Source organism: Sphaeramia orbicularis, chromosome 20, assembly GCF_902148855.1.
Source record: "Sphaeramia orbicularis chromosome 20, fSphaOr1.1, whole genome shotgun sequence".
Classification (NCBI taxonomy): Eukaryota; Metazoa; Chordata; class Actinopteri; order Kurtiformes; family Apogonidae; genus Sphaeramia; species Sphaeramia orbicularis.
The window spans coordinates 32,489,628-32,504,808 of NC_043976.1; the positions used below are offsets into that span (position 1 = coordinate 32,489,628).

Sequence of the window (15,181 nt, forward strand, 5' to 3'; positions counted from 1 at the left end):
TGATTTTTATCAGAACAAAATCAACCACTTCTTCTTGGCACATTTCAGGGACCCAAGGGAGAGTCTGTGTTGGGTCCTCCAGGCCACCCTGGGGTTCCAGGATCACCTGGTGTACCAGGCTATGGCCGTCCTGGACCACCAGGGCCCCCGGGACTCCCTGGGCCCCCTTCAAGATATGGCCCAGGTATGACCATTAGTCTTATTCCTGTTATACTCAGATGATAATGGCATAATTCATGGTATGTACACTGTAAAAAAAAAAATCCTGTTGTTTTATGGAAAAAAAAAACTGGCAGCTGGGGTTTCCAGAACAATACTGTAAAAAACACATCCAACTGTAAACATATTTATGGAGTAACATGTAGATTTAACATTTTAAACATGTAGATTTAACACTGGATTTAACTGGTAAATGGACTGCACTTATTTAGCACATTTTCTACACCTTCATGGTGTCCAAAGCACTTTCCAAAACCACCAGGTCCAACTGGGAGCAATTTAGGGTTCAGTGTCTTCCATGGACACTTGGACATATGGACAGTCAGAGCCAGGATTCGAACCACCAACCCTTTGGTTTTTGGATGAGCCACTCTACCAACTCTGCCAACCCATCAATTTACAAATTTAAAATGTTGCATTGTTAAATGTTTACTTTTTTATAATTTTATAATTTTATATATATATATATATATATATATATATATATATATATATATATATATATATATATATATATATATATATAAAGCAAATAGGCCATTATTTCAAAATTGTGGTCTTGCAGTTTAAACGGCATCACATTGTTTTTCCATTTACAGTTTTAGTTTCTAAAAACAATAGAAGTACATCATTTCGACTTACAAATCTGGTTTTGTTCACATACTCTTCCTGTAAAAACTCCTGCTATATTTGATTTAGTCGTTAACACAAAACTCTTTTCAAATAAACAACTTTGCATTGTATTGTCACTTACAGTTTTTTTATGTTGAAATTTTACAACTTTTTGGTGTTAATTCTACAGTCACTTTTTACAGTGTATATTCTAATGAACACATTTACACATTAATCTTACCCTGTACACATCCTATATTGATTGTAAATTCTTATTAGTTGAACATATCTCTCATCATAGAGTTAGCTTTTGTATATTCTAGTAGTACTTTAGTAGCATATGTGTATTTAACCCATAAAGACCCAGTGCTACTTCTGTGGCATTTCCCAAATAATTTTTTCTGCATTTCTAACCTTTCTTAACTGATTCATCACCAATTTTAAAAACAATATTATCCTCTGCATTTTGCTTTTTTGGGTGTAAATCATGTATTTTCCTATATTTAATTCACAGATCATGTAGATATTCATATAAACTCAGAGTCAATTCAAAGTTAATTATATCAAAACAGAAAAAAAAAAAATTAAAAAATGACTTTTTCAGCAAAAATATTGCTAAGTGAATATAAAACCAAGTGTCTCCATCCACTGTCATTGATCCAACTCCATGGGTTTTACGGGTGAATTAATGTTGTAGAAGATAACGGTGTTTCCACGGTAACTACGGAGCCTCTGAACGTCCAAATGGGTCATATCTGATGACCATGAAAAGATGACAAACTGCATTTTACACTAATTATTTACATGTATTAACAGGATTAGTGAATCAACAGGAATTAAACAGTTTATATCTGTAGATGGTTTGTGTCACTGGTGGCTGTTTGGGTCTTTATGGGTGGAGCTTTTCCCCATGTTCACATCTTTAGTGTTTTGTGTGATATTTTTACTCAGACCTTTTTGCACCAAGTGTTTTTGCTGCTAAATAGAACAGAGCTGATAAACTGATTTTCATTGTTCCTGTGACAGTGACAATGAAGATCTATTCTATTCTATTCTATTCTATTCTATTTGTACTTTTTTATGTCAGCTATAACCATTGCTGGGCCCCCGGGACCTCCTGGACCACCTGGACCACCTGGAGCTTCAGGAAACGCTGCATCTGTAAGTTAGTTTGTTTCTACCAAACATATTGTACAACTACTACCCAAAGCTTGCTCAGTGCGGTGGTATGATGTGTTATTTTCTCTCACTCTCTTGAGTTAATCTCATTATTGCTCTGAAATCCAACACAAAAACACGCCCAAATTCACGATCTCATCTTCATCTATTATGTTTCAGCTGAAAATATTTTCTACCCGTGACAATATGATGCAGAACACCCTCAGGGACACGGAGGGGACTCTGTCTTTCGTCACTGGGACAGGAAGTCTCTTCATCAAAGTGTCACAGGGTTGGAAAGAGATACAGGTACGGATTCGATGATTGGTGTTGGATATTTACTGTAGAACAGAAAATCTGAAAATGGTGCTAAATGTACTTTGAATCATTATGTAGCCACATTAATTCAGAATATTAAATGGTGTGTGTTTTGAGGCTTTTTTACTTCCAAGTGTAGCATGGATTTTAAGTTTTCTGAATGAGGCTGCAACTATTTAGGCTGTTATCACATTGGCATATAGTGTATTCCGTAAAAATAAGGAAAATTTTGTTAAACATGTATAAGTTATGTAACATGTTAAGCATAGGTATGACCCATTTGGACGTTCAGAGTCTCTGTTGTAAATGTGGAAACACCGTCAGCTTCTACAACATTGATTCATCAGTAAAACCCATGGAGTTGGATCAATGACAGTGGATGAAGACACTTGTTTTTATGTTCAGTTATTGATAAAATTGCTGAAAACATCCCTTTTTCCTTAGTTTTCTCTGATATAATAACCTTTAACCCTATAATACCCAACGTATCATATTTTAATACATGAGTTTTTAAGCACTCTACATGATCAGTGTTATATTTTTTTTCTTGAAAAACCTGATGTATACAATTAGATACATGCAATACACAGATATTCCACCAGGGGGAGGAATTCATTCATCAGAGGCCTTTCCAGTGACACTACAAGACTGTCATGACTAAGGAAGGGTGGCAGAACTTTGCCAATTTTGAAAAGGAATTACCAATTTGTTAGACATGTTTGTGTTATATTATGTTTTTGTTTGTTCAAAAATAATAATATTTGAGCATTGAGATCTGATGTATCAAATATGATACAAAATTGAAACTCATACATGGAAATTAATTTTTGAAAAAAAAGTTATCTTGCTCAGAAGGACCAATAAGAACTGGAATTTTCTGTCATTGATTTAAGTAGGGAAATTTTACCACATGAGGTATTTTCTCATGTTTAATTTACTGGTCATGTAGATGTTCATAAAGGATCATATTAAAGTTAATTGTCATAATATCAGAAACAGAGAAAAATGAAAAAAAATGTGACTTTTTCCAACAAAATTTATCATGAACTGAACATAAATCAAGTGTCTCCATCCACTGTCATTGATCCAACTCCATGGGTTTTACCGGTGAATCAATGTTGTAGAAGATGACGGTGTTTCCATGGTAACTACGGAGCCTCTGAACTTCCAAATGGGTCATATCTGATGACCATGAAAAGATGACAAACTGTATTTTACACTGATTATTTACATGTATTGATAGGATTAATGGATCAGAAGTTATGAAACATTTCATATTGGTAGATGATGTCGGTCACCAGTGGTTGTTTGGGTTAAAATATGTAACATTTAGCACATTTAATCTCTGAGGTAGATAATTTCTAAAAAAAAAAAAAAAAAAAAAAAAAAAAAAAAAAAAAAAATTGTCGAGCAGTGATATCCATGATCACATTTATACTGATATTTGGTATCATTTAAAAGCCATTGCAGCTCTAGTGTAAAAAGTCAACATTAGTGTTACTATAGAGTTGATTATCTGTTTTTCCATTTGTTTTTGTCCTTCAGCTTGGCAGTCTGATCTACCTCTCCAGTAACATCATTCCACAAGACGAGGTACGCATTTATTATTTGCACTAATTACCAGTCAGTCTCATGGAATATGTAAACCCATTTATGTCATCGCATTTTAATATTCTGTTGAATATTTATTACTATGATTTAATATTTAATGTTCTGTTGCACTCTGTTGCAAATATGCGTGTAGTCTGTATAGTTTTTACCCCCTTCTGGCCAGTGAGGTAGTGTAATCATTTTGTTGTCTGTCTGTCCATTCAACAACATAATTGCATTATCTGAAGAATGCATTTAGATATCTGCACCAGATTTATACTGTGGATGCATTTTGACATGGAGCAGAAGCCTATTGAAAATATGTGACCTTGACCTACTTTTTCAAGGTTACATGGCCTTGTGCATAATATCTGAGTAGTTAATAATGTATAATATGTAAAATGTATGGAATAAATTTTATACAAGGACAGTCTAATCTAAATTACAGTCGTGGAAAAAATTATTAGACCGTCAAAAGCAATGGTTATGCAATCGAGTACAAACTCTCGTCTGTATCATGTGCCTGAAATTCCTATGAAAATTTGGCATTACAACGTCATAGCTATTGACATAAGAACTGAAGTGAATTTGGTTATTATCAAGAAAACATGGAAAATGGCTAGATATCAGCTCTGAAATTAAACTCTTATGAGCAACTTTTTTTTGGTTGTCATTATGTAATATATTATATTATAACAAATGTACCTTTAGTTGTACCAAACATTCAAATGAACAAGAAATTGAGGAAATCAAGGGTGGTCTATTAATTTTTTCTGCGACTGTATAGGGCATTAACAGCACAACAGAATCTTACACCATATTTGGCCGAGGGGTATTAAAAGTCCACAACACGTTATGTTTATTACTATTATTATTTTTCCTGGTTTGTTTTTTTGCACTATCTTTATGCATGCACACTTTTTCTTGCTCTTTATTCTTGACTGTTGAATTTCCCCACTGTGGGATCAATAAAGTCTAATCTAATCTAATCTAATCTAATCTTTTGTAATCTTGTAATGTAATCTTTTTTTTTTTATATATTTCCTGCTGTGGTGTTGTTGTTTTGTGTATTGTGTTTTTAATCATTTGAATATACATTTTTATACATTGTGCCGACACTGAAGGAGTAGTAACCCTCAATTTTGTTGTAACTTGTTTTACAATGACAAATAAATAAACTCAACTAATCTAATCTAATCTTTTAGCCTCGAGTCGCATATCAGATAAGAGGAGATACAATGGAGCGAGTGCGTTCAGTTAAAGAGAGGGTAAGTGTCGGTCACAGTTTATATTATTATTTCCACAATTCACTGCTAAAATCCTAATTATTCGACTAAATGTGTTTGGTTTGGCTGTAGCTCAACCTGGTGGCCTTGAACCAACCCCACTCAGGCGACATGATGGGTCTAGACACTGCAGACCGTATGTGCTACGACCAGGCCAAGGCCATGGGCTTGGCTCCAAACTACCGTGCCTTCATCTCTTCACATAGACAAGACCTAGTCCATGTGGTCTACCCCGGTTTCCGTGACACCCTGCCAGTTACCAACCTCAGGGTGAGCCCGTAACCTTTCGCACTTATTTGGAGGCTTCTATGAAACTGGTCCCTAAAAACAGGACAGAGGGGCTGAAAATTAAAACCAGATGTAGACTAATGTTAGGAAGCAAGTTTGGAAGCACTTATGGTCTATTTTAAAAATAAATACTTACTGGGAATAGAAGAAAAACTATTTTTTCAGATAAAACACTTTTTTAAAAAATTATTTTTAATTAATTTTAATTTTAATTATTTTACATTATTTTTAGTACGTTTTTGTTTTTTTTGTTTTTTTCCTCAGCTTTATTGAAAATATATAGGTATACAAAACGGAGAAATTTTGAACAAACATCAAGATATCAAAAGGAAAAAGCATCTAAACAAATAAATTAAAATAATGCAAAGACTTTGAGACACAAAGAAGAATAGACAAATAATAATAATAATAATAAAAAATTAAAATATACAGATCTAAGAAACACAAATAAATACATCAGAGAGTAACTTCAGTCCATTTTAAAGAATTCTTTATGAATTGCCACTGTTAGTGCTGTTTTTTGTTAAAGATAAATTCCATTGATTTAATATATTTTTTCAAATTCAATCAGAAAGACTTTAAAATTTGGGCGCGTTTTGGCATATTTATTTTTGTGTATCTGAAATTTTAAAATCTGCATGTAACACGGTCAAAAAGACACAAAAATGACGTGCCACTATTGTTTTGAATAACTCTTTATTTTCTCACAGGTGCATTTTGGGAATTTAACTAATTATGCAAGGCAGGGTGTTTCACAAAAATGACCGCTGTTGCAAAATCATTCGCGATTTACATGTTTAAATGGGCAGGTTCTGTATGTAATGTGAGTGGACACGATGGGTTACACACAAAACCTGGAATGAGACTGAGATTCATGGAAAACCTGCATGTCTGGATTAGAAAACCACTAGGATCGTCAAATTTAACAGTGTCTTTATTTATAGCTGTATATAAGACCATTTCAAGCCATGTTTTCAAGATTAAATGCACTGACACCTAGGAAGCTTTTCCTGTCCCAATTTGGGTCCTATTTTTGGCCCCAATATTTGATTAAAAATTCAATAATTTTGGGATGGCTCAGAGCAAGAGTAAAATTTTTTTGCATTTATCTGAGGTCATCATTAGGTACATCCTGGGGGGAAATATGTTTACATTTCTCTTTTATTATTGGCTCTAATAAGCTGGCAAAGTACCAGATACCAAAATGAACCCAGTTTCATAGAAGCACCCTTTTACTTTCATAGAATCTGTTTCATCACACCACAGACAGAGTGCCCATGACTGTGTCTAACCTGCTGTCTTTTCTTTCAGGGGGATATAATGTTTAGAAACTGGCGATCCATTTTCAACGGCGACGGGGGGGCAATCAATACCAGGATACCAATCTATTCCTTTGATGGTCGCGATGTTTTAGCTGACCCCTTCTGGTCAGTAAACACAGCCGACTGTGTTTGTCTTTGTTTGATGGCTTGTGTCTGTCATGTTTCTAATCTCTTCCTTTATATTTACTGGTCTACATCCATCGGAATGACTTTATAATTATAGTCTCCGCTCCCAGGATCTGTTATCTCTATGTGTTCCAAAAGTCAGAACAGAACAGGGGAAGGAAGATTTAAAACAACCTCCAGAAAGAGCTGCTCGCTTTATTTATTTACTTTTTATTTAGATTTTTGCACAATATAAAACAGAACAAAACATCTGAGACAAGACATAAATAAAAAAATAAATAAATTACACCACATAGTATTATTATTGTTACAAATATTATACTACATCTATAGATACATTGCCAAATATTGAAATATTCATATATTTGTATACATATGCACACATCTATATAAATACAAAACACCTCATGTCAGGGCTTATAAGAGCAATTCTCGTTAACAACCCAAAAAGTTTAATTATACAAATAGTCTTCGACCATGTGCCATCTCCACTTAAAAAGATCCATTTTCATCTGTAATGATGCGGTCATTCTTTCCATAGTGTACACTTGTTTCAGTCTTTGTTTCCATTCTATTACCGTTGGTGATTTGACACTCTTCCAATTTACTGTTACTATTTTTTTAGCAATCAATAGTAAAATATGTAAAATATATCTCTGCTCTGCATTAAAATCATTGACCGGTATGACTCCAAGTAAATAGAACAAAACATTTGAAGGGACTTCTCTTTGTACAATTCTTTCAATTTCTTCTTTGATATTTTTCCAGTATATAAACAAGCTCGGACAGTCCCAAAATACGTGTGTATGGTCACCTGTTTTACCACAATTTCTCCAGCATAAAGCTGTAGATGGATCCTTGACAAAATAAGATATAACCAAAGGAGTAAGAGCTGCTCTCTTTAAATACATACACAGTCATTTTAACCCATAAAGACCCAGTGCTACTTTTCTGGCAGTTCCCAAATGAATTTTTCTCTCTATTTAACCTTTCCTCAGTGATTTCTCTCCATTTATTAGGACATTATCCTGTGTATTTTGCATTTTTCACTGTAAATTATGTATTTTCCTGTATTTAATTTCCTATATTTATTTCAGATGTTCATGAAAACTCACAGTAAATTCAAAGGTTATTTTATCGAAACAGAGAAAACATAAGAAAAAGTGAAGTTTATCTGCAAATATATCATTAACTGAACATAAACTTAGTGTCTCCATCCACTGTCATTGATCCAACTCCATGGGATGTAGATGTTTTTCCGACTGACTGAATCAGGTTCTTCTTCGAGATGCGTTTAAGGAACATTATTGTATTCTTTTAGTGCCTTTGAAATTATTGGTGGTGTTCTATATGTATGTTTTTAGTGTGGTGCTTCATGTATGGTTTTAGAGCTGAGTTTTATGTTTTTAGTGTGGACGTATGGCTGAAATTTCTATTTTTTGTAACTTCTGCTGCTGTTTTCTTCACCAGGACACTAGCAAAAGACGCTTTTAACCTCGACGAGGTATTTTTTTCCAGGTTAACCATTTATCGGGCACTCATACAAATACTCTGAGTATTACAGGAGGACATATTACTTTTGTGAAATTTAAAAAAAAAAAAATGTATTGTCATGGTCAGTGAAGTTAACAAATTTGGTTCTTTACCCATAAGTGGCAAAAAAGTAAATATGAAAAATGCAAGAAATACACATGCAAGGTGAAAAGAACATCACTTTTAGAACACTAGACCAACATACAGGGGTTGGACAAAATAATGGAAACACCTTAAAACATCAACAAAATATAATTTAATATGGTGTCGGTCCGCCTTTTGCGGCAATTACAGCCTCAATTCTCCGAGGTATTGATTCATACAACTTGTGAATTGTTTCCAAAGGAATTTTAAGCCATTCTTCAGTTAGAATACCCTCCAACTCTTTTAGAGACGATGGCGGTGGAAATCGACGTCTTACTTGAATCTCTAAAACTGACCATAAATGCTCAATAATGTTGAGGTCTGGGGACTGTGCCGGCCATACGAGATGCTCAACTTCATTAGAATGTTCCTCATGCCATTCTTTAACAATTCTAGCTGTATGGATTGGGGCATTATCATCTTGAGGTGAAGGTGTTTCCATTATTTTGTCCAATCCCTGTAAGTGCTGATCCAGACCCCTGTCCACATCCACATTTTCCCCTTGAACATCATTCCTTACATTAGTACCATTACTTCATGGTACCTAACAAAGCAGGTACACTCACTGTTCTTGCAGAGGTGGACCTTACAGACCCTGTAGACCACATTGGACCTGAGATTGTTGACTCACTGTCCTCACTGGAACTGTTTCTGTCACTGTCTTGTAATATTACCAAAAATTACCAAAAATAGTCACTTACTCAGTAAAGGATTAAATAAGGGTTGATGAAACAAAATAACAAACAAGTGGTCGCCCCTCCCACGTATTATATTTTATTTTGGCATCGACCCAGCTGATGTCATCATGTCTATGTGTGTGCTGATGTCAGCATATCAGTTGTTTCTATATATGTGCCAAGTTTGAAGTAAATTAAAGTAACATTGATGTTTTTAGAGACATTTAAAATTTTGCCCATTGTAAGTAAATGGGGGGGGGGGAGAGTTTAAAAATTCTTGAAACATTTAAACTTGGACCTACTTTTCCCAAAATGTACTCAGATCTATGCTGGGTCACCTGGCAATCTATAAACCCTATTTGATATGAATTCAACCAACAGTTTTGCTGTTACAGACATTTGAAATTTCGCCCATTATAAGAAAATGAAAAAAAAAGAGGTAAAAAAATTTATCAAAAATTTTTTACTTCGACCTACTGTTCCCAAAATATAAAGACATATATTCTGGGTCACTGGCAGTCTATAAATCCAATTTGGTATGAATGCAACCAATAGTTTTGCTGTTACAGACATGTGAAATTTTGCCCATTATAATAAAATGGGGGAAAAAAAGATGTAAAAAATTCATTTTAAAAATTTTACTTCGACTTACTGTTCCCAAAATATAATGACATCTATTCTAGGTCACTGGCAATCTATGTATGAACTTAATTTGGTATGAATGTAACCAATAGTTTTACTGCTACACACATTTGAAATTTCACCCATTATAAGTAAATGGGGGAAAAAAAATTTTTTTAAATTTATTTTAAAAATTGGAACTTTGACTTACTTTTCCCAAAATGTAATCAGATCTATTCTGGGTTACTGGCAATCTATAAACCCAATTTGATATGAATTAAACCAACAGTTTTGCTGTTACAGATGTTTGAAATTTTGCCCATTATAAGAAAATGGAAAAAAAAGATGTAAAAAAAATCATTAAAAAAATTTTACTTCGACCTACTTTTCCCAAAATATAAAGACATCTATATATAAACCCAGTTTGGTATGAATGCAACCAGTAGTTTTGCTGCTACACACATTTGAAATTTCACCCATTATAAGTAAATGGGGAAAAAAAAAAAAAGATTTTAAAAATTCATAAAAAATTGGAACTTTTACCTACTTTTCCCAAAATGTAATCATATCTATTATGGGTTACTGGCAATCTATAAACCCAATTTGGTATGAATTCAATTAATAGTTTTGCTGCTACAGACATTTGAATTTTTGCCTATTATAAGTAAATGTGGGGAAAAAAACAAAAACAAAAAAATTTAAAATTCATAAAAAATGGGAACTTTGACGTACTTTACTCAAAATTTTGTCAGATCCATTCTGGGTCACTGGCAATCTATAAACCCAGTTTGGTATGAATTCAACCAATAGTTTTACTGTTCGAGTGTTAACAATCAAAGAAACAAACAAACCCAACCAGGAACAATAATAAATCTACTATCCACGTTACAGGCCACAGAAGAACATCTGGCACGGCTCCACCAGCAGAGGTCACCGACTCGTCGACAAACACTGCGAGACGTGGCGAGCCGATCACATGTCTGTCATGGGCCAGTCTTCAAGCCTGACCTCAGGCCTGCTCCTGGGTCAGCAGACGCGGAGCTGCTCAAACCAGTACATCATCCTTTGTATTGAGACCCACAAAAACCTTTAAAACCTCCCAGATGCCACTCCACTCGAGGAGCCCGTCCCTGCCACCGAAATGTCAGATGCTGCGGGGGAAAACAGAGCAGATCTTTTGATGTGGAAAAACTCTGGATGTCATTGTCAGCGCAGCACTGGTGCTACGTGTTTCACAAACAGACTACATTAACACCCTTTCACGTTCTTTTGCAAAGAGGATGTCGCTACTTGTTTCTCCTCTCACTCTACTCTGTTTTTTGAGAGAGAGGTTTGAATGGCAGCAACAAACACAAACAGCCAATAAGCAAAGTCAGCTAATATTGATCGTATGGAAGAGGGTTATAATGTTAGGAGCTGATTTGAATGCAAACCCTGGATTTAAAAAAGGACTGTCCCATTATCGTGGAGTTCCTATCAACTCCAACCTGGTGGCACATAAAGGAAAACAAGCACAGATGCTTATGGAGCCATACGTATTCACATCAGTAATAATACTAACATCTGGAAGTGAATGTGGTGATGATCAATAATGTTAAGTGATACATGCAGCACCTTTGTCGTCTATCCCCGGCAACTGGATTAAATTGCAAGATGCATCTGTGTCACTTTGCGACTAGCATACTGTATGTTCGTATTAGTGTTAGTGTCTTAAAGGTAACACAGATGGATTTGTCCATAAATAGAAGAAGAGTCTTGTAGAAGCCAATAATGTAATAACAGCTGATAACGTAATAACGGCCGATAATGCAATACATTTGCTATTTTTAACATGTAATAGGCCAATAACGTAATATCTGGCCAACAACGTAATAAAAGTCCTGAACCGATAACGTAATAACTTTTGGCTAATAATGTTATAACTTATTGGCTGGTTATTACGTTATCGGCCTGGTAAAAAAAAAAATTCTTTGCAAATGTAATAACTGAGCTAATATAATATATAATATAATAGCTTTTGGCCAATAACGTTAAAACTTATTATGTTATTGGCTCAGTTCTTACATTTGCAAAGAATTTTTTTTTTACCAGGCCGATAACGTAATAACTAGCCAATAAGTTATAATGTTATTGACCAAAAGTTATTATGTTATCGGTTCAGGACTTTTATTACATTGTTGGCCACATATTACATTATTGGCTTATTGCATTTTAAAAATGGCAAATTTATTACGTTATCGGCAGTTATTACATTATTGGCTTCCACAAGTCTTAAGGCGAAGATGCACCAACCTGATTTTCGACGGTCGGACATCATCGGGCAGTCTGGCGAGATCGTGACATGAGTGTGTTTGGCGTGTTCTGTTCCGTGCGATCAATCATTGTTAATGCCGTCACCATTTTTTTTGGCCGATTCAACATGTGTGATCGGCCACTACCAGTCATTCAGTTGGACCAATCTGATTGGTGGAGGGATAGCCCTTGACTAGTGAATCAGTGAAGGAGAAGTTTCCATGTGAATACAGCTGTGCCAAGACACTTCCCACTATTATTTACACAATGTCATATCTGAATGAGTGTCAGTCAGTGTTGCCTATGGACTTCATTCATTCCATGAAATGAACACTGTTAGCATTAGTCACTTTTCCATTGGACAATTGCGCAAAACTTTACCGATATTTACTAAATGTCGAAGAAACACAAGTGCGTAATGTCGGTTTTTCCATTAAATCACAAATGCAATTTTTTTTTTTTTTTATCGCGTGATGACACGAGAAGTCATTCCATAAACACAGCGACGAACGTAAATATGGTGTTGATTTACAGATATATTCATTATTATTATTATTATTATATATTACCCCTCTATCTCGTACTAAATTAAAAAATGATTGGGTTTCCTGGTGTGTCCACACATACACGTTTCTTCTTTTTCGCTTGTTGTAACGTACGTCCACATCTGGTTTTTTAGCTCACCTGACTCTAATTGTGAAAAAAGGTCTTTCCATTGCAGTTTTGTGTTATATACCATTTGCGCTACGCTTGAAAAACCACCTCTTGCCAGTGACTTTTAATCGAAAAATTAGACTTTTGGTGAAATTGTCGTTTTTCCATTAGGTTAATTTTTATGCGCAAGTTATTTGTGCAATTTGAGGGTCAGTGGAAAAGCGACTACTGTTGCCTATGGACTTCATTCATTCCATGAAGTGAACACTGTTAGCATTAGTCGCTTTTCCATTGGACATCTGCGCCAGACTTCACCGATATTTACTAAACGTTGAAAAAACAGAAGTGCGTAATGTCGATTTTTCCATTAAATCACAAATGCGATGATTTGTTTATTTATTATCGCGAGATGACACGAGAAGTCATTCCATAAACACAGCGACGAACGTAAATATGGTGTTGATTTACAGATATATTCATTATTATTATATATTACCCCCCTATCTTGTACTAAATGAAAAAATGACCAGGTTTCTTGGTGTGTCCACACATACCACGACATGTTTTTTCTTCTTCTTTGCTTGTTGTAACGTACGTCAACATCCGTTTTTTTAGCTCACCTGACTCTAATTGCGAAAAAATGTCTTTCTTTTGCAGTTTTGTGTGAAATACCATTTGTGCTACGCCCGAAAAACCACCTCTTGCCAGTGCAAAAACTTTTAATCAAAAAATGAGACTTGGTGACATTGTCATTTTTCCATTAGGTAAATTTTTATCCGCAAGTTATATTTGCGCAATTTGAGGGTCAATGAAAAAGTGACTACTGTTGCCTATGGACTTCGTTCATTCCATGAAGTGAACACTGTTAGCATTAGTCGCTTTTCCATTGGATATCTGCGCCAAACTTTTACCAATATTTACTAAATGTTGAAAAAACAGAAGTGCGTAATGTCGGTTTTTCCATTAAATCACAAATGCGATGATTTGTTTATTTATTATCGCGAGATGACACGAGAAGTCATTCCATAAACATGATGATGAATGTAAATATGGTGTTGATTTACAGATATATTCATTATTATTATATATTACCCCTCTATCTCATACTAAATTAAAAAATGATTGGGTTTCCTGGTGTGTCCACACATACCGCGACATGCTTTTTCTTCTTTTTCGCTTGTTGTAGCATATGTCAGCATCCGTTTTTATTAGCTCACCCGGCTCTAATTGCAAAAAAAGGTCTTTCCATTGCAGTTTTGCGTTATATACCATTTGCGCTACGCCCGAAAAACCACCTCTTGCCAGCGCAAAAACTTCTAATCGAAAAATTTGACTTTTGGCGAAATTGTCGTTTTTCATTAGGTAAATTTTTATGCATAAGTTATATTTGAGCAATTTGAGGGTCAATGGAAAAGCGACTACTGTTGCGTATAGACTTCATTCATTCCATTAAGTGAACACTGTTAGCATTGTTAGCATAGTGCGATTTCTCCTTAGTTTTCTCATTACTAGCCATCCATTCAACAAGCACAACAACAGCCCTTCTTGACTACTCGACACTCTGCTGACAACGACTGACGACAGTGCTCTGTGTTTAGAGAGATCTTCTGTCATTTCCAGTTTTCCACCTCGAGCGAATGCAGAACATACGCTCAAGTCGGTAGTTGATTTGGTGTGTTCTTCACACTTTTTGACTGTGTCAGGGAGACGGGAGCTGCCTAATTAGTCGGACTACCTTTTCTGGTGACGATCAGCAGTCGGGTTGGTGTGTCTTCGTGTTTAGGACACGTGTAGATTTAACCAGTGATAGATTTCCACAGACATTTGTGATGGACTTGTAAAGGGCTACCTTCTATTGTTTGTGTTTACAGGTTGTCATGGATGTTTTTTAATCCTATTTTTATGATTTTTCAGGAGACGTTTACTCAATAGTTTAAGGGCCTGAACTTTACGTCCGCAATTTACAAAATCCCTTATCCAACAGCAGGATGCCCAGACAACCAGTGTTGCCACCAAAGTAATTTTAATGCACTGTACTTCATTTTAAATCTTTTCTAGTTCAACATTTTCCTATTTGAACATGGTGTTTGTTAGCGTTCCAGACAGCTGGTGATCTCACTTCTTAGCAGCTCTTTGTCTCAATAGGCTATTTAATTTAAGTTCAATTACTTATTTATGCTGTCACAGCACATAACATGAAATCAGATGATTAAATTTAAGAATGTAATTTATCTTTGTTTGTTAAAAGACTGTTTTCTTCTCACATTTTGCCTCTTTTCTAGGTTTTATACATTGTTTTTTCAAAATTTCCGTAGAATGACATGACAGTCAAAGCCAAATT

At 35.0% G+C, this 15,181-nt stretch overlaps 1 protein-coding gene across 2 annotated transcripts in view; it reads left to right on the top strand.

Annotated features, from left to right (window-relative positions):
- LOC115411568 (collagen alpha-1(XVIII) chain-like) overlaps nt 1-11,647 on the top strand; it is a 192,055-nt gene extending 180,408 nt beyond the window's left edge. For both annotated transcript variants that reach the window (XM_030123758.1, XM_030123759.1), the window contains 8 exons: nt 49-184; nt 1,919-1,992; nt 2,170-2,298; nt 3,853-3,900; nt 5,103-5,165; nt 5,256-5,453; nt 6,783-6,898; nt 10,786-11,647. In XM_030123758.1, coding sequence (XP_029979618.1) covers nt 49-184; nt 1,919-1,992; nt 2,170-2,298; nt 3,853-3,900; nt 5,103-5,165; nt 5,256-5,453; nt 6,783-6,898; nt 10,786-10,987 — 966 coding nt within the window. In that variant the 3' untranslated portion in view covers nt 10,988-11,647. The remainder of the gene's footprint in view (nt 1-48; nt 185-1,918; nt 1,993-2,169; nt 2,299-3,852; nt 3,901-5,102; nt 5,166-5,255; nt 5,454-6,782; nt 6,899-10,785) is intronic.
- Nucleotides 11,648-15,181: the final 3,534 nt, after the last annotated feature.